This window comes from Protopterus annectens, chromosome 14.part0, assembly GCF_019279795.1.
Source record: "Protopterus annectens isolate FY-2018-M chromosome 14.part0, PAN1.0, whole genome shotgun sequence".
Taxonomy (NCBI): domain Eukaryota; kingdom Metazoa; phylum Chordata; order Ceratodontiformes; family Protopteridae; genus Protopterus; species Protopterus annectens.
The window spans coordinates 649,206,866-649,227,835 of NC_056748.1; the positions used below are offsets into that span (position 1 = coordinate 649,206,866).

General features: G+C 41.3%; 1 protein-coding gene across 1 annotated transcript in view; it reads left to right on the forward strand.

Moving 5' to 3' along the window:
• CDK1 (cyclin dependent kinase 1) overlaps positions 1–9,391 on the forward strand; it is a gene marked incomplete in the record, with an annotated part of 842,019 nt that extends 832,628 nt beyond the window's left edge. The window contains 1 exon segment of the mRNA XM_044056395.1: positions 8,890–9,391. Within this exon segment, the coding sequence (XP_043912330.1) occupies positions 8,890–9,006 (117 nt within the window).
• Positions 9,392–20,970: the final 11,579 nt, after the last annotated feature.

The following is a 20,970-nucleotide window of genomic DNA, read 5'->3' on the forward strand; positions in this document are numbered from 1 at the left end:
GTAGGTAAGGGGCTGCTAGTAGTATTTTGGGTGTTGGCTAGGCTTGGACTGTCAGTAAAGCATTTGTTGAATTGGGTGGGGATATTTTCATGGTTGTTTTAGTACAGGGTTAGGAGTGGTGGATTTTCCTGGGTTATCGCAATGGCTCCAAGAGTTCTTGTCATTGTTCGGCTTCAGATGGGGACCAAATTCTTTTTTTTTTTTTTTTTTTTGCCATGGCATTCAGTGGTGTGGGATGAACATAAATGATTAATCTATTATTGTATTAATAATTTGTTTTACATGTTATTTGCATTTCAGTATGTTTCTAATTCCTTAAAAACACCTAATTATATTTGAACTCAAATATGTTTTATTCTTCATCTATATCTTGCATCATTTCAGCATCATATTTTGGTGGGAAGAAGGCTCAGTAATATCTAAGTGTTATATTATTAGAATGAATGACTCGGGTCTTCTCCTTACTGATGATGATGAGTCTGTTACATAACAGCTGCACAATGTGATATAATGAATGCCTACTCAACAGGTTATGTGCAGCAGTTATCACCTGTATCTCAGCGTGTATACCTTTGCAGTAATGAAAGGAAGGTCATTATCACATTAGCAATATGTGCAGTTACAATATAGCAGTTAGTCATGATCACTTTTCTGGAAAAAGTCTCAGATGCTGTCACTGTTACTCACATAAGTACAAGTCGTTATCACTGATAAACACAACACCAACGGGGTAAGGTGCCTCCTCAAGTAAAATAGTTTCTAAGTCCAAAGATAGAGGTAGACACTCCAGGACAATCGAAGCCAACCAATAAGTCAATGCAGAAGATAAAGTGAAAATCCTTTATTACTAGTAGACAGTAAGCGCTTTCGCGTTGCTCAGAACGCTTCTTCAGACTTCAGTAAAAACATACTAACTTCAACTTAATATATATGCAACCATAGCCAATCGTATCCATATAATTCAAATTATCCAATAGGATATATAGACAAAGTCACATGAAGCACTTAGTAATAAATCCCTGCTTCTCATAACATGAAAAATAAAAGTAAAACACATATACTCCTTAAAAAACAAGTTAAATATACTTAATATTAAAAACTGCAAATATATATGTATTCTCTAAACACTTTTATACAATGATGAATCAATGTATTTATAATAATACAGTTTAAACTTTAAAAATGTATAAACATATTAATTAAAAATGGATATATAAAGAAAGTGAATGCATAAATATAGGGAAAGGAAGGAAAGGGTGATTATAGGTAAGAAAAAGAAAAAAGAAGGAAAAGAGGGGGGGATGGGGAGGGGGAAGAGGTGTATCTGTAGAAAAAGAAAGAAAAAACAATACAAGTTAAATGATAAATGTTAAATGATAAATTGTCACTGAAACCTTTTTTAGCAGAGAGACCTTATAGACGTTAATAGGGTCTGATACTCGCTGTTTATAAACTTGTATTGTTTTTTCTTTCTTTTTCTACAGGTACACCTCTCCCCCCCCTTCTCAACTCCCTCCACCCCCACCCCTCTTTTCCTTTTCTTTACACTGTCAACAGAAAAGGTAGTGATGAATCTAGGTAACTCAAAAGATTCTAGTTCACCATTTCTGAAATGTTTTTCTGAACTTTTCTGTTGACAGTGTAAAGTTAAGTCATATCATCAACAAAAATTGGCACCTCTTTCGAGCTGACCCCTTGGTTTTTTCAAAATTAGGACCTGTTCCTAAAATCACTTACAGGAAAGCCAAGAACCTTAAACCATTTTTTGAACAGTAATTGACACAAGTAAGATCACCTGGCATGTTTAAATGCCAATCGTGCAATTTTTGCAGGTTTGTACACGGATCTAACCGCTTTTTTGTTCAAAATCAAGAATTCACGTTAAAATCTAGACAATTGTAATTCTTCCATGCTAGTATACCTGGCTCAGTGCCAAAACTGTTCAAGGTTTTACATAGGCAAAACCGAGTGAAGACTCAGGGAGCGCATATATGAACATACTTATGCGATAAGGAAATGTAAAGAAACTAATGCCTTGGCTAAACACATTCAGGAATATCCTTCACACAGCTTCAAATTTATGGGTATTGAGCAGGTTACACATGACAGTAGAGGTGGCCCAACACAACTTAGATTGTTAGAAAGGGAATTGTATTGGCAGATTAAATTGGAAGCATACCACAGCCCTGGTTTGAACGAAGCCTGCTCTATTTCTAGTGTCCTTCGTATGTTGAGTTTAAGGAGAGAAGTCAGGTGCTTGTTTAGTTTTTGTAAACATGATGGTATCATTACTATTTACATTGTGTGTACTCACTTGTATTCATTTTTATTTTTTAACATATTTATTTAATTCCTCAGTTAATTCAAATTCATTAGTTGGTCAGTTTTGTGTCTTAGTATACATTAGATACCACATTATATACCTTTCAGGTACTAAAAGCAGTTTTTATGAGTTTTTTGAATTTTTTGTTTTCAAGAGACACATAAACCTTTTGCACCTTTGTACATGTGGGAAGGTATCAATACACGACACAACTTAAGGTACATATATAAACACAAAAGATAAAGTTTTAAAGTGTCATTTTAAAAGCAGTTTGTACATTAACTGTTTGACACTTAAGTTTGTTTATCAAGTTTAACAGTATAACATTTACACGACTTTTAAGTGTTTTCAAATGATTTGGACTGTCAGAAATTTACGAGCTACTATCCTTTTAAATTTTTTACTGTAATTAAATGTAATTGGTTTTAATTGATTAACTTCTTGTGATGTCATGGTATTTAAAGAAAGTTTAACTTAACATTAATTTCTGAGGAAGTTTGCCTAGGCAGGCAAAAGAAAAGCGCTTCAATAAATCTTTTTAATCAAGCAGGAGATTCTTTTTCTTGGCGTGGATTTACCACTGACAGTGACTGTTTTTTTGTTACCCAGGTTGTTTGGTACGCTCTCGGGTTCACTTTTCTTTTAATAGTTTGGCTCTTTTCTCGATTAATGGTAAAGACTGACAACATCACTGTTATGTGGTACATTAAACAAGCAGGAAGGTACCCATTCTTACTCCCTCTGCAGACTAGCCATGGCTCTGTGGAACACATCCTTGAGCTACTAAGTGCATCTACAGGCTCAGTTCCTGCCAGGAAAACTAAATACACTGGCAGAAGAACTAAGCAGAAATCTCATGGACCCACACAAGTGGAAACTGGAGCCAAAGACTTTCAACATGTTGATAAACAAATGGGGGAGCCTAGATATAGACCTATTTGCCTCCTCCCAGAACTACCAATTGGACAAATTCTGCACAAGGACTCCGCACAAACAAGCTTGGAAAGTGGATGCTCTGTCCTTCAGCTGGAAAAACCTATCAGCTTATACCTTTCCTCCTCTGCCTCTCCTCTCCAAAGTACTACTAAAGATCAAATGGGAAAAAACAAGGATGATGCTGATTGCACCAGACTGGCCACACCAACACTGGTACCCCCTCTTGCCCAGTGTCACTGCTAGCCCCATGGCACCTGCCTCAGACCCTTACCCTGCTGTCTCAGCAGGAGAGCCATATTCTGCACCCCTAGCTTCAAACCCTGAACCTGGCAGCCTGGCTAATTACCTAATCTCTCCTTTACCATCCCTCAGTAAACGAGTGTCTGATGTCATTTTGGAGGCAAGGAGGCCTAGTACTAGAAAATCTTATGCTGAAAAATGGAAAAGACTCTGTGCCTGGAACCAAACTGAGGGGATGGCCACAGCAGCGCCGAATTTACCTCATATTCTTCAATACTTAATCGAGATGCTTTACAAGGGCCTTTCCTTTTCCTCCATCAAAATTCACGCCTCAGCCATTTCAGCTCATTACAACACAGAACCACCCCTCTTTTTTCACCCAATGCTTACAGTTCCTCAGGGGGCCAAAAACTTAAAACCACCCAGGAGAGCCCCAATTCCAGCCTGGGACCTTAACTTTGTATTGGAAAAACTCACTCTTCCTCCTTTTGAGCCAGCTGCAAGTGCAGAGTTGAAATTCCTTTCTTGGAAAACAACTTTCCTTTTGGCAATCACTTCAGCAAGAAGGGTATCTGAATTACAGGCCCTTATGGCAGTGGAGCCTTTCATCATCTTTCATGCGGACAGGTTGTCCCTCAGGACCAATCCATCCTTCATGCCCAAGGTGGTATCCAGTGTGGCTCTTAATCAATCCATTCATTTGCCAACCTTTTCTAATCCACAGAACAAAGGGGAACAGATACTGCACTCCTTAGATGTACACAGACAACTTAGATTTTACTTGGACAGGACTAAACCTCAAAGGAAATCTGAACTGCTGGTGGCATTTGCTGCAGGGACAGAGGGAAAGGCTATTTCAAAGTAAACCATTTCTAAATGGATAGGCCATTGCATTCATTTCTGCTATAAGCACCATGGAAAACCTATTCCACAGAGGATTAGACCGCATTCAACCTGGGTTGTATCTACTTCTGCACCCTTTCTCAGAGGTGTCCCTACCAGTGACATCCTAGAAGCTGCTACATGGAGTTCTGTACATACTTTCACCAAGCATTACCATTTTCTAATTTTCTCTAAATCCAGAGCTGGTTTTGCCACTGCAGTCTTGCAGGGACTTATAGCTGGTCCTAATGCTATCTAATTACCTCCTCCCATCCTTAGCTTTGGGAATCTACCCAAATGTGATGACTGAAACAGTGAAACACGAAGAACATAGTGCAGTTATGTACACTTACCATAAATGTTCGAGTATATTCACTGTTGCAGTCCAGGTTGCCCTCCCTCCAGCCCCTTGACTTCTATTGACTATACCTCTATTCTGGATTACTATGCTTAAAGCTTTTTGGTACATTTGCTTTTTTGTTGGAGGTGTAACCTTGTATACAATTGCTTTCCTGACATCTGGGGTAAGAAAAACTGATGTAATGGCGTCAGCTGCATGCTTAATACGCCTGACTACCTGATGTCGTGGAAGATGAGACAGCAACCGACGTAGGACCCAAGACATTGATAATCGAGCCGACTGAGGGCTACTGCAAGCAGATAACCCAAATGTGTTGACTGCAACAGTGAATACACTCTAACAGCTACATTTATGGTAAGTGTACACATCTGTACTTTCCCTCGCCTCCTTTTGTCCAAGGGCAATCGCCACAAGTTACCCCCCTCAGTGGACCTCATCACAGCACAAGGGACCCAGATACACCCACAATGGTCTGTACAGCTCACCCTGTGGCTGATACGTTTCTGATCCCTTTTAGCCACCTGTGTAATGAGGATGTGCTGAATGTCCTGCAGGAGGCCAGGAAACCCAACACAAGGAAATCCTACACTGCAAAATGGAAAGGGTTTTCTGTCTGGTGTCACAAAAGGCAGTTGGGTCCGCTGCAAAGCGATATGCCTCTAATCCTGTCTTACCTGTGTGAACTGATGCAGACAGGACTCGCTCATCTCTAAAAGCACACTTGTCTGCGATTTCTGCCTGCCTCCCCTTAGACCCACCACTAGCATCCAGACTGCCTGTTAAACTCTTCCTCAAAGGGGTGTTACATTTGAGACCACCCTCAAAACCATGCCGTCCACCCTGGGACCAACTACATGCTAGGAAAACTTTCTTTACCTCCTTTTGAATCTGCAGATAAAGCATCCTTAAAACTCTATTTGGAAAACTGTTTTATTAGTGGCCCTCACCTCTGCCAGAAGGGTCTCAACTACAAACCCTTGTGTATACCACCTTTTTTTTGTTTTCTACTTAGTGTGACCCTAAGGACTAACCCCTCTTTCTCTCTTAAAGTTGTGAATGATCTCTCCTTGAACCAGCCCATCCACCTACCTACCTTTTTCCTCAACCCACAGGGAGACACTGGGAGAATTCTACATTCCTTAGATGTGCACAGTCAGCTTAGGTTTTATTTACATAAAACCAAACCCATTAGACAATTAGACCAACTGTTTGTCTCCTTCCACCCCAGGGCCCTGGGGAAGGCTGTGAGCAAACAAACCATTCCGACCTGAATCTCCAGGGCTACTTCTTTCTGCTACCTTTACCATGGCAAGACATTCCAGTGCAATGTGAAAGGCCACTCCACCAGAGCTGTAGCCTCTTCTGGGGCTCCCTTTAAAGGGTTAGACACCAATTCCATCCTAGAAGCAGCAACTTGGTCCTTCAAACACTACAAACGGGACCAAACCTCCAGAGTAGAGTTTGCCAGGGCGATCTTCCATGGGTTCTTGGAGATTACTTCTAAACCATGTCTCTTTCCTCAGTGAGCTTTGGCACTCGCCCACTAGTTGAATACTGCAACACTGGAGTAGATGTCCTCTTCCATGTTGCAGTATTCCTTCCCTCTGACCTCCTCTTCTGAGACTTGCACTTGCTTCTCCTGGGTGACACTAGACTAGCTATGCCCTTAAAGGACTGGCTCCATCTGGGGCTTCTGTTCTGAGGCTGGTGCATGCAGACGTCACTTTTATGGCCCACGCTTCAGCAGCCACTTCAGACGTCTGACGCACCTGCTGTGGACTGAAAAACTTTGGAAACCTGCTGGCCAGATGAGACTGGAAGGAAGAAGGGTAAACCATTAGTTGAATACGGCAACATGGAAGAGAAGGAATCTATGGTGATAGTAAGGTTTTACACTTTTTGAATTTTTATACCCCAAGCAGGTTATAGCAGGTCTTCAGGTAGACAGCAAATGTTGGAGGTGTGATGGGGAAGAAAGGTAATTGGGGACATTTTCTGGGAGTGTAGCGAGTTGACTGACTTTAAATATTCCCTGCAGTCTGCACTCAGAGGTGTTGGGTGGGCAAATTTAGAGGTACTAGGAAATTATTTTTTTGAGCTCTGATACAGAATCAGAATTGCTTAGACATAGTAAGGCCCTGCTGAGTCCAAATATGATGGCTGCCAAAAAAGCAATTACTAGAAAATGGAAATCAAAGTCTAAACCAACTTTACTAGAAGTAACTAAGACAGTAATAGAGGCAAAACAACTTGAACTGTGATCTTTGGAAAAGGGTATGTGCAACTTGCATCGGAAAAATGGGAAATGTGGGATCAATACATGCAGAGGAGGAATGAGGGTTAAAAGAAGGTAGGATTTGAATGAGCTATGTAATGGTAGACTGACTAGGGCTGGATATATTAAAAGTGATGTACAATGTTTGCAGCTACAATTGTGCTGGCATGGTTTATAAGGTATAATGTTTGCAACTGAGATTGTGTTATGGTTTATTTTCATTTATGTAAATGTAAGATTACTTGTATCATACATGAAAATTTAATAAAGATGGTTTTGTTTTTTTAATTAAAGAAACTACTGGGGGGTAAAGTCAAATCTTTATCGTAGTTGGAGTTCAGTTTTAATACATTTATTGGCTTTGCAAATGCTTGGAAGACTGAAATCTCTAACCTTGGTTGTAAGGCCATCCTTATGGTGGGTGCATCGTGACTGCAGTCCATCACTCAGACAAAAACAGCTAATTTAGGTTTGACGCTGAGTAGCTTTGCAAGGGAATTTTTCACATTCAATAGCCAAGTATATTGTCATGCCCTATGGGGGAAATATTTTTGATCTTGGTTAGCACCTTCAGTAAATGATACTTGGAGATAATTGGGAGTAAGGAATTCATGTACCGTCAGGGCTTTGGGTAGAAGTCGCTATCTGTTTACAAGGATATTGGTAGTGCCTTTCGGATCATAAAAGGTGTCATTTTGAATAAGTACAGAGCAATGTAGGCTATTTTCTTAGTTTTCTGAGACAGAGAAGGGTTTTATAATTTGACTTCAGAGACCAACTTAAGGTGATTTTCAATTATTTTATAATGCTTTTAATATTTTCCTTGAAGTGATTTTGGCAATGCCAGTGTAAATACATTGATACAGCATATCAGAATGGCTTGCATACCATTAGCCCCATCTCCAATGTACTGCTTTTTATGTGGTCAGTGACTGTGTTGTCTGTATCTTAGTATATTTCGGTGTACCCCTCAATGTGAACATGCATATGACAAGTGACCATGCTTAATATTGCTACTGCTGTGTATCATAGCAGGCATCCTTTGTATCATTTTTTCACAATATGCCCTTTCACTTTTTTGACAGTCCTGAAAAGAAAAATGACTCTTAAGGTCTTGGTCACTTAAGAAGCATCTTTGTTTTTATAATTAATTTCATTCACACAAACAGCAAAATGGGAAAAGTTGTGATTTTGTGGCGAAAATTACAGTGCAGTTTGTTATGGCAGGGATTTTTTGATTCTGAGAAAACGTGGACTCTCCTTATCAAACAAAATGCAAAAATAACACTTTTTGCATCAAAAACTGTTCAGTTTGGTATTGCAGACAGTAAGTAGTAAACTCCAAATTTTCACTTACAGAATATTGATCACTTTCTGAAGCAAGTGTAAGACATTCTGATCCAAACTGTCATGTTGGTATAACATGATGTGGGTGTTACAATTACAAGAGCTCAGTATTTGTAAATTACAAGAGCTCAGTGCTTGTAAATGTTTTTTGACTCTCTAGAGAACTAAGTTATGTGAGGACAGTGATTTCATTTTTTTGGTTTGATGAAAATCCTGGTGCATGTGGAAGAACAGACAGGCCCAACAAGCTCAAGAACACAGCTGCTGCAAAGACATTTTGCACACAAGACTGGTAATGAAAGACCAGATATACTTATTGTTACTTCTGCTGCATTGCTGTCTCAATCTGCTGTTGTGAATGAATCACCCATTTCTACTGCATTTTCCATTTTGGTACTGAACATTTTTATTATTTACATTAATACTTTAACAGCATGTTCTGTCTCTTAAATTTGTCAGGTTTTATCTAGTTGATTTTTGTAAGTTTGGATGTAAGCATTTTTTCTCTCTCTCTATATATAACAGGGAATGCTTATTTATGATCCATCAAAAAGAATTTCTGCAAAGCAATCACTGAACCACCGTTACTTTGATGATCTTGACAAGTCAAATCTTCCAGCCAGTCAGATCAAGAAATCTTAACAGCCTGACTTCTGTACAGGACTGACCTTTCTGAAAATTTTTATGTGGCTCAACAGTTTTGTCATTTCTTTGTTAATCATGTATGTCTCTCGTCCTTATAAATGTATTTTCTGTACTTTTTCTAGATAAACTGTCTATTTTGAAAATATGTACATATATATATTTTACAGTTTGCAGTTTCTGTGAACTGCATATTTTGTACTGCAATTAATGCAGTTAATTTGTATAACAAAATATATCTGTATTATACAGACATGTTTGTTAACTTGTTTTATTTGTACTTGCTGGACTATTGATAATGTTTTCTACACGTTGCCTTGTTTGTTAGTGCTGGCTGATGGTCTTAGAACAATTAAATGACACAACTTTTTTGATGTGTCCTACATTTAGGGATGTTCTTTCCTCCAGCAAGCATTCATTATCTGTTTTTTAGAAGTTCTGGATGGATTTGTTCTGTGGCTTGTGTTGACTACATAGAGACATATATATACTCCACCCGTTATTTTATTGCCATGTCCACATTTCTGACCTAAAGCCCTGACATCACTAGTAAAAAGATCTTGCATTCACATGCCCTTTTTTTATCCAGTTGATATTTATAAATTTGGCAGAAGGCATTGACTTGTAGACCAGGGAGGTGGGACAGACTTCTTGAGATTCTTTTGGAAGATTGTCTGGGACTGCTGGGACTGTTAACTGTCTGTAGTTTCCTTGCCCTCCAATGATAGGAACCCATTTGATTCTACTGCAGATCTTTATCTTCATAAGGGATTTAATGTTTGGGATCATCATGCCTTAGGCTTGCTGGAGTGTTTGAACTGCTTCACCAGAAATTTGGACTTCTGTCTACCCATCCAGATGGTGTGTTCTCTGGAATGATTTCATCATAGTTCAGCTTTGGGGTCACATTATCGCAAATCCAGATATGCTTATGGGAGGAAGCTTCTTTTCCTAGTGTTTCACCCTCCATGCATCTAGACTACTGGGCAAAGATAATTGTTGTATGGTGAGTCTGCACCAGACTGTGCCACCTAGGATCAACCGATTCAGAACGTGTTCAACTTTTGTTAAGATTTTGAATAGCAGGAGCAATCTTTTAGCCGTGGATACCTTGGTTGAATGGCTATGCCTAGCCAGACTCTCTGCATGGACAAGTACTGGGTGCTGAAGTCCTTGCACGATCTAGCATGGAGGAGTCCCAGGTAGCTGTCCTTGATTGGCTGTTGGTCAGGAGTCTTTTTGCATTGCTCATGGGATGAAGCCTCCTTTTAGGAGATTTTGTGGCACCCAAGCATTTTTAGCAGGCCCAGGCTGGGGCTGTAGTGTCGCTCTTGAGCTTCTTCATAGTCCTGGTTTTGTAGGCCAGCTTTTAATGTTGCAACCTAAGCAGTATCCCACACTTTACTGATGCGTCTGTCAGGAAAGCTGGTAGCCATGTGTCCTCTTTAGTAGGCTGGCATCCAGCTTTGTGCAACCACCCTAGGCTGATTTCTGTGTTTGAATATGCTCTTCTTCAAGCTTGCCACCCAGTCATGACCGACAGTGACCCATCAGAAGAGCAGGACAGACAGAGTTGTAACTTTTGTGCCACACTTTGGCTTTGACAACTTTGTTGTATATCCTATTTATCTAGATTCTATCCCTGACTTTGCTGTAGGGTGCTTTGGCTGCTATGAAGCCCTATTTTAGTCTAGAATAAGGAGTCTTTCCTTTGACCTGGAGGATGCATTTATGGTGCAACTCCAACTTTCCAGGTATTTGACTGCCTTGGATGCTGTAGATAAAACTGTGGACAGGCTTTTGCTTGCATTGCTTTTCCTGATTACAGTAATCATCTACCCACCCCAGCCCCACGAGGATCACCTGCACAGTCTTTTGAACTCTGACAGAATTACACTGTTTAAATGGCTGCTTCAATCTCTGATGCCCTTCTTGTTGCTGGCACTGCTCCTCAACTGACCATTGTCTTGCTGTTGAAGGAAGCACGTGTTACTCCAAACATCTTATGTCCTGGGTGATGTCTGCCTTATTTTTCCCTGAATTTACAGGTATATTGTAAGGGTCCCAGTCCAGTCCTTACAGAAGCTAGGATCTTTAGTATGTTCGGGGGGGGTGAGGTCCAGCTTCTAGAGTTCTTCATAATGAGTTGTCCCTGAATAGCTTCTAGTTAAAGCAGTGGTGAGGACTGGGCTCCTTATCAGGTTACTTTTTCCTCATTTTTTTTTTTTTTTTTGTTTTTCTTTTTTTGTTTATAGGAGATAAGAAGCAGATTGGTTTCCTCCCTACATGATGTGTGCAGAGATCTTCTTGGGAATATAAACACCCTGTCATTTTCTGCCATTTACGTAGAATAACAGTTTGAGGTCCTTTGCCTTAACCTCCTGGGGTGGGTAGCCTTATAGAAGCTTATCCCCAGAGCTGCATTACTGTTTGTTGCTGGCTGTAATTTGGTTATTGTGGACATCTCTTCTCTGACATGCCAGGTTGTAGTTCCCCAACCAAGGAATTCTTATGGTGAAGATGGTTCAGTTGGACCTCCCTTAGTTCTATAGAGGGTTGTGCTTTAGGAAGGCTCCTGGCTGTGGAGCCAGGCTTTTTTTTATCCTCTGCCTGTTATCAAGCCTTCCTCTAACAGATTTCAGAGTTTTGTTTGCTAGTAGTGCATCATCACTAGATCTGATGAGAGCTGTACAAAGGGATCATATTTTATGCAGACATTGGTGAGTTTGTGCTTCTGCTCTTTCCATTTTGGAGCCTTGTTGGAGGGCTGGATGGGGCAGCCGGGGTGGTCCAGCAGTTAGCGTTGCTGCCTCACAGCAAGAGGTTCTTCGGTGGTGCTTTCTGTGCAGTCTCCATGTCCTCCCTGTGGTCACGTGTGTTTCCTCCGTGTGCTCCGATTTCCTCCCACATCCCAAAGACGTGCTGTAGGTGGATTGCATACTCTAAATTAGTCCTAGGTGTGAGTGCATGCGTGTGTGCCTTCCATGGAAGGTTGGGTGCCGGGCTAGCAACTCAACACCGTAAAACTCCACTGCCAATCATGAGTAGATAGGTGATCCACTGTGGCGACTCCTAACCGGGAAAAGACAAAAAGTTGTTGGAGGGCTTGGATGATTCCCATCTTTGGGTTTATTGACTCTGGAACTTGCTTTTCCTACTTTGGCTCCCATATCCCTGCACTGTATGGCATTTATGAAGTATAGTATGGAGTGGTCATAAAGAAACAGGTGCAAGATTCACTTCACTCATGTCCACAGTTAAAAGACTTTTACAAATAGTTATCACATGTCTTGCATCCACTTAATTGGGCATTATCCATAAAGAGATGTACTGTATATTTCAGCTATTCCACATCCCTCTTAAGAAAACTATTGATTTTAAGTATGAGCAATTTCCTTTATATTTTTCTGTATTCTTATCTTTGAAAGTAACCATTTACAAATGAATTTTCACATTTCTTGAATGTATAAATATTTGCAAGCAATTGTATTTGAAGTCTTCAGTGATCGGTAAATGTGTGTTCAGTCTGATTTGTATAATGCCTTTCACCAAGTTTACTACATATTAAATATTGCTGGGATAAATGGTAATGGCTGTAAATTTTCCCAAGGTTAATGTCTCTTAGCAGCTATAATCTTTGGGTGTTGCATATGGAGGAATGTAGCATGTTCTTCGTGTGTCACTGTTGCAGTCATTTGAGTTATCTGCGTGCAGGTAGCCCTCAGTCGGCCTGATTAAAATCTTGGGTCCTGCGTCGGTTGCAGTCTCTTCTGTGACAGGTCATCAGGGGTATAAAACATGCAGCCGACGTCATTACATCAGTCTTTCTTGTCGTGCGGTGCCCGAAGCAGAAGCAGTTCGCAGGTGCCGAAGTCTTCAACTAAAAGCCAAGTACCCTGGTGGGGAAACTTTTTCGTGCTTTAAACCGATGTCTGTAAAAGTAAATAATTGCATTTCTTGTGGAAAGCAAATACCTCATAAAGATTTTCATTTGCACTGTATTCCTTGCCTAGGCCCTGACCACGACATACCTTGCTGTCTGTTTTGTACCTTATTTAAACCCCGAACTATCAGTCTGTATATTTGCGCTTCTAAATTTTTTTTTTAGTGCTCTTCAGTTATCCTGATATGTCTTCGGTAAGCCATCCGACTATTGACATTCCAAAGAAAAGCAAAGATAGAGACAGGCCGCCCAGTTCGCCAGTACTCTGAGGCGGTTTCGCAGCCCCTGATACCCACTACTTCAGATTTGCAGGCCTATACCGAGACCCATTCAGAGTCCTTTATGCCGCCAGATGCTTCAACTGTGGAGCCTGCGGATGTCTCTACGTTGGATGTGTCCGGAGCCGCTCTGCAGGCACCGGCGTCTGAGGGTGTATTCAGGCCTACTGACTTGCATATTAAACCGGCGCAATCTTCTTCAAGGCCTAAAACTCGAACCAGCAATAGAAAACTGATGCCCAGACCACATGGTCAGGCCTCTATGCCTAAAGCACAAATGATAAGAATGACTGACCTTATTACTTTAATCAGGGGAATCAAACCTTCCCCCTCTGAGACCTAGGACTGAGTTTGCTTATGATACTTCTGACCAGGATTCTGAAATTTCTGTTTCCTCTGATGACCAGGATTTACCCTCATCTACCTATGAGGATTCTGATGCTGCGGACCCTACTCCCTTTGCTTCCCCCAGAGGATTTCTCTTTTGGTGAAACCTTGCATTTCGGAATTTACAATGGCCCCTTACTCTTTATCTCCTGCTTCCAGAAAACTTGATAGATATTACAGGGTTCCTGACTCTCTCAAGTTCCTTTTCAAAAATCCTACTGCGGATCCTGAAATCATTTCACAGGGACCCAAGGGCATTAAAGCTACTGCCAAAAATCCTGCCCCTCTGATGGGGAGACTCCAGGGTGCTGGATAGATGGGGTAAGAAGGTATACACTTCTGCAACTTTGGCCATTAAGGCCTTGAATTGCCAGTTTCATATGTTACAGTATCAGCTGCATATTACTGGATTGCTTAAACAGAAAATGATGACTTCCTGATTGTGCTTAAAATAAGGATTTACAGGATTTTATGCATTCTGCTGAACAAGTTGGTAAACATACATTGCAATGTGGTTTTGATTCACTAGAGGCATCTTGCAGCGCTGCGGTAACTGGGTCTGTACTTAGAAGGCATGCTTGGCTTAAGCAATCCTTGCCAGATAATGTTAAAGCAAAATTACTGGATGCTCCCTTAAATCAGGGCCACCTGTTTGGCTACAAGGCAGAAGAAGTTCTTAAAAAAGATAAATCTATGCAAACTGTTAGACTTTTTACAAGTACAACCTCCAAGATTTAGTAGGCATTGGCCTTCTAAGAATTGGTCCCTTCCTGCCTTTTTCAGACCTTCTCAGTCCAAACCCAGATCTAGCAGAGCACCCAGGCTTCAGTCCCAGGGGACGCACAGGACTAAGCAGTGGGGGCCTCCACTTCCAAATTTGGGAGTAATAACCCCCCCCCCCCCCCCATGGTAAACTGTTTCAATGACTTCTAAAACTTCCAAGCACTTCACTGACTGCCCCTTTGGAGGGAAAGATTGCACTTCATGCAAAGAACTAGGGACTCATTACCCAGGACAAATGGGTTTTATAGTGTCCCGAGGATACAGATTTCACTTCCACACGTCACCAACTCCAAGCAGTTGGCCGGATCTACCTCCAAAGCAGTGGGCAGAACCCCAAAAGCAAGTAATCTCCCTTAAGCATAGGGGCTATTCAGTTGGCACCAGAAGAGAAAAAGGAACAAGGTTTCTACTCGAGATTTTTCCTGGTACCCAGAAAAGGCAATTCATGGCGTCCTATCCTGGACCGGCCTACTCTACCAACACCTTTTTGGTGATTCCAAAATTCAAGATGCTGACTTCACCAGTTGCTTCCTATGCAACGCAAAGATGCCTGGTTAGCAACACAATTTAAAGGAAGCATTCCTGCACATCCCAGTCAGGGAATCTTGCAGAAGATGCCTACACTTCAAAGCAGGCTACACGCACCATCAGTTCTCTGCACTGCCATTTGGCTTATCTACTGCGCTCAGGGTACTCTCAAAGTGCCTAGCTCCAGTCATTACATTTTGCAGGCAAAGAAATATTCAAATATGCCAATACCTGGACGATTGTCTAATTCAAGCAGAAAACCAGGACATACTTTTGAATCATCTGGCTTTTGTACAGAGGGTGTTAACCTGTCTGGGGTACACCATAAATGAAAAGGAATCAAACCTGGTACCCTGCCAACAAATTATATTCCTGGGAGCAAGCTTGAATACAACTTCCCAGATGGCTTTCGTCACGCCAGAGAGACAAATTCACTTGACAGACTATTTCAAACAAGTATTCACAAAAACCCTATCTGCAAGGCAAATACTACAAGCCTTGGGGTTCATGGCCTCATGCATTCTTCCAGTTCTATATGCAAGACTGCATATGAGGAAACAGCAATGGTATCTAAAAAGCCTATGGTGTCAACATTCCCAGGATCTAGAAGTAATGATTCCTATCCTTCCTTGTCTACGCCTAGAGTTCCTTTGGTGGGCAGAGGCCTGCCACTGAAACAAGGGACTACCATTCACACTACCCCCTGCCACCCAAACCCTAACAGACACATCAGACTATGCATGTGGGGTGCACTGGGCAGGGAAGTGCATTCAGGGCAAATGGAACCCAATTCAAATGCACCTTCACATCAATCATAAAGAAATGTTAGCTGTACAGAATGCTGACAGCCTTCAAGCACCACATTCTTCCAGGACAATTAATGGTAAAGACGGACAGCACCACTGTTGTGGTACATAAACAAGAAGGGGGGGGTACACATTCTTACCTCCTCTGCAGACTAGCCATAGCATTGTAGAACACAGCCTCGAGCTACCAAGAACATCTACAAGCTCAATTCCTGCCAGGAAAACTAAATACGCTGGCAGATGCACTAAGCAGAACCCTCATGGGCCCACATGAGTGGAAACTGGAACCAAGGATTTTCAACATGTTGACAAGCAAATGGGGGAGCCCAGATATAGACCTGTTTGCCTCCCCCAGAACTCTCAATTGGAAACATTTTGTGCAAGGACTCCCCACAGACAAGCTTGGAAAGTGGATGCTCTGTCCTTCAGCTGGAAAAAAAACTATCAGTTTATGACTTTCCTCTCCTGCCTCTGCTCTCCAAAGTACTACTAAAGATCAAGCAAGACAAACCAAGGATGATTTTGATTGCACCATCCTGGCCACACCAACACTGCTACCCCCTCCTGCGCAGTGTCATTGTTGGCCCCATGGCACCTCCCTTAGACTCCTACCCTGCTTTCTCAGCAGGAGAACCAGATTCTGCACCCTCAGCTTCAAACACTAAACCTAACAGCCTGGTCTATTACCTAAGCTTTCCTTTACCATCCCTCAGTAAACCAGTGATGGATCTCATTTTAGAGGCAAGGAGGCCTAGTGCTAGAAAATCTTATGCTGAAAAATGGAAAAGTTTCTGTACCTGGAACCAATCTCGAGGGATGAACACAGCAGTGCCCAATTTACCTCAGATTTTACAATACGTAACTGAGATGCTTCACAAGGACCTGTCTTGTTCCTCAGAAATTGACGCCTCAGTCATTTCAGCTCACTATAACACAGAACCTTCCCTCTTCTCTCTTCCACTGCTCAAGCAGTTCTTCAGAGGGGCCAAAAAATTTAAGACCACCCAGGAGAGCTCAAACTCCAGCCTGGGACCTTAACTTTGTATTGGAGAAACTCACCCTTCCTCCTTTCGAGCCAGCTGCTACTGCAGATTTAAAATTCGTATCTTGGAAAACAGCTTCCCTTTTAGCTATCACTTCAGCTATCACTTCAGCAAGAAGGGTATTTGAATTACAGGCCCTTATGGCAGTGGAGCCTTTCATCATCTTTCATGCGGACAGGGGTTCCCTCAGGACCAATCCCTCTTTCATGCCAAAGGTGGTATCCAGTGTTGCCTTTAATCAGTCCATTCATTTGCCTACCTTCTTTCCTAATCCACAGAACAAAGGGAACTGATACTGCACTCCTTAGATGTGCACAGACAACTTAGATTCTACTTGGACAGGTCAAAACCTCAAAGGAAATCTGAACAACTGCTGGTGGCATTTGCTGCAGGGACAGAGGGGAAGGCTATTTCAAAGTGAACTATCTCCAAATGGTTAGGCCATTGCATTCACTTCTACTATAAGCACCATGGCAAACCTATCCCACAGGGGATCAGATCCCACTCAACCAGGGCTGCATCTACCTCTACAGCCTTTCTCAGAGGCGTTCCTACCAGGGACATCCTAGAAGCTGCTACCTGGAGTTCTATACATTCTTTCACCAAGCATTACCATCTGCCAATTTTTCTAAATCCGGAGCTGGCTTTGCCACTGCAGTTTTGCAGGGCCTAATGCTATCTAAATTTCTCCTCCCATCCTTAGCTTTGGGAATCTACCCAAATGTAATGACTGCAACAGTGAAACACGAAGAACGTAGTACAGTTGTGTACACTTACATAAATGTAGATGTTCGTGTGTATTCACTGTTGCAGTCCTGGTTACCCTCCCTCCAGCCCCATCACTTCGTTTGGCTGTACTTCTCTCCTTTTCAATGCTTAAAAGCTTTTTTGTGCATTTACTTTTTTGTTTGAGTTATAACCTTGTATATTTATAGATTTAATTGCTTTCCATTAGGGGGGCACCTGACATCTGGGGCAAGAAAAACTAATGTAATGACATCGGCTGCATGTTTTATACCTCTGATGACCTGACGTTACAGAAGAGACCTCAACCAACTCAGGACCCAAGACTTTGTTAATCAGGCCAACTGAGGGCTACCTGCACGCAGATAACCCAAATGTAATGACTGCAACAGTGAATACACTCGAACATCTACATTTATAGTAAGAGTACACAACTGTACTCATGTTAAAATGTAAGCATGGATATTGGGTAACTTTTAATGTTCTACAGGTGGAATGATATTAAATCATTCTCTGCGAAAACATGATACTAAGCTATGTTCACCTTGCAGTTTGTGAATGTTTCCATTTTCTTCGGCATACGAGAACTTCAGCTCCTCACATAACAATGTGTGTGCCTATTTTGCACACAAGGTGTATGCATTCCTCAGATGTTTATTTACTTCCATTTTCATTTTAAAACGGGCAAGGTTTTTGCGACTGTCATAGCAATTTTTTTTCTCAGAGTTTTTAATCTACTGGATAGTTTTGATTCTCATTATAGCACAGAACTAATATGTAATTTAGACTGGTCATCTTCACATTAGTAACTGAGATGTTTATAAGCCTGACCCTTGAAATGTGTACTGCAAAATTGAAATTAACCATTTGCATATGGTAAATTCTCATGACTCTTAATTTGCATTGATAGTCATTTTAAGGATCACTGATAAAGTAGTGTTCCTGGGTAGATTTCTAGCCATCTGCCCCAAATTTCAAGCTTTTAGTCATCCTTGTATGGAGCCACCCTCCTTAAACCACTGATATTCGAGCATGCAGGACAAAGAAAGGTGTCTATACCATTTTCAGTTTTTTCCAGGGTGAGTATTCCATCTATGCGTACATCCGAGGTGATTGCCCAGCTCTATTAAATACCCAGTTTAGAATTTATGTATATATATATATATATTTTTTTTTTGCACTGTACTGTGATTGCCTACTATATTTGATTTGAAGATCATTTCAAGAATAAAGGAAAAGGTCACTGATTAGTTTGAACAAATACAAGTAAAGAATTTTTGTCATGTTCTTTGCTTGCATTGCTGATGCAGTATTCCTGATTACATAGACTTCAGCTGCAGGCCATGGGCATCCAGTCCAGCTTCCAGAGTTCAGTGTCCTTCCTCCTTTAGGCATGGTGGATGCCATAAACACACCATATTAAATGTTTCTTAGCATATTTTGCAGTATAACCCTTGGTGTTGCTAGTCTGACGCTGTTTATCCAGCTTTAATGCTCTCATGACAATTAACCACTGAGGAACTTTTTTAGCCTTTACCCTCTCTTTTTCTGGTTATAGTTTTATTGTAACAGCTTTGCATATAACATTTGTCTGGGCATAGGGGGATGTAGATGTTCTTACAGGTGGATTCTACAGGCACTCGTATATTTTGTTTAGGCCCAGATCATGATGTCAGGGAGTGTAACATCTGCCAGGGTTTACTCCTAAAACCCATGAGGGCAGCATTTCTTAAAGAATTACTTGAGAAGGAAGAGGCCAAGGTCTGTCCACAATGGCATCTTCAGGTTAGTCTCCTTCCCTGACTTACCTCCTAAAATGAAACCCTAAGGAGAAGGTAAAAAGGGACATGAATAACGCAACTTCATCTGATGTGTGACTACTTGAAGGTGGAGACCTTAACCTTCTATTCCTCAAGCTGTATATCAGATTTTCCTGAGGACGCTGCAACTTTTTTATAAGTGAAGGTCAAAGTAGCCAAGCACATCCCACAAAGGGTATGCCTATGGTTCTTATTCTGGATTAGATGCTTATTCCTGTGCATCTGTTGCTGAAGCATATCTTGCTATTTTTGAAGTGAAGATTGGGCTTCTTACTATCCTCAGTAGGGAGAACATCAGTGGCCACATGTAGGTCCAGCAACCCTATCCCATGGCCAAGGCATCAAAAGTTAACACACACAAAATGAAATATAAATCACCAAGGCTAAGATCTCTGGGTCCCCGGTGGTGGGTGAATTCTTCCCTTGTTCACAACTCCATCCCTCCATAAGCATCGTTTTTCTTTGAATTTGTGTGTTTTTTGCAAAGTCCATCGCCAGCTACAGTGTGTACTGTGCCTGGAGTCCCATCTGGTATAGGGAAACATTCTCTTGAAAAGGTAGAGCAACACTCATCTCACACTGAGGGGCTGATTTAGACTTCTCTTCAGATACCTTCCCCCTCAAGATGTGTTGGAGACAGAAGACACCACTCCTCTTTTCTCATATAAAATCTAATTTGAAGCAATTTTTGGAAATGAAGGAACACTTTAATTGGGAATCAGAGAAAGGAGGCAGACTTCGAAGATGGCTGCACAGAGTAATAGATTAATTTCAGCTCTCCTATGTGAAAACAAACTCAGAGAGCCAGTGAACTCTTATCTTTTGTTCAAATTCAGTAACTGCCCAGTAAGTCCACAGACTGGATGCCAGTAAAAAAGAAATTCAGAGAACCTGAAAGAGGATCAGCCACCTTGTCTGCTCAGGCTGTTCTAAGCTGCAGAAAGAGACCTACTGCCTTCTGTGATATTAGGAAAAGATGTTTATTTTCAATTACACTTCTGATTTAATACGTATCTCTATAATCTGTACAACTGTGTTTACTCTCCTTTTTGTTGTGTGTTGGAGCTGAATATCTATTATTATTGACCCTCAGTTTACAGTGAAATCTCTTGTCTAGAGGCCTGTTTTCTTTGTGGGAGAGAGTGAACAGGACTGGTTTAACCTAGCTAGGGGCACTCCTGCAAAACTGTTATTGTTGATTGGATAATTGGGCTGGTTTCTGTTTCTCTGCCTTTAATAGCCAGTGTTTTAAATTGGATATACCTGTCCGCTCAATCTGTTCTAAGCTGCAGAGAGACTGACCCTACTGCCTTCTGTGATATTGGGAAAAGATAAGTGTTTATTTTCAATTGCACTTTTGATTTAATACATCTCTGTAATCTGTACAACTGTTTTTTCCCCCACCCAGTTCTTGTGATGGTCTTAAGTCTTTGTATCAAAGTTACCCACCTCTGGTATAAAGTTGATACTGGACACCCCCCCCCCCCCCGTCACATATCAGTTCATTCTACTGTTTATAGTGAGAACTTAGCAAAGGCCCACCCCTTTAGTTTCTGAATATTGTATTCTCGTTATCTTCTGTCTCTTCACTTTCTACTAACAAAAAAAAAAAAAAGTTTCCTGCCTTTCCTG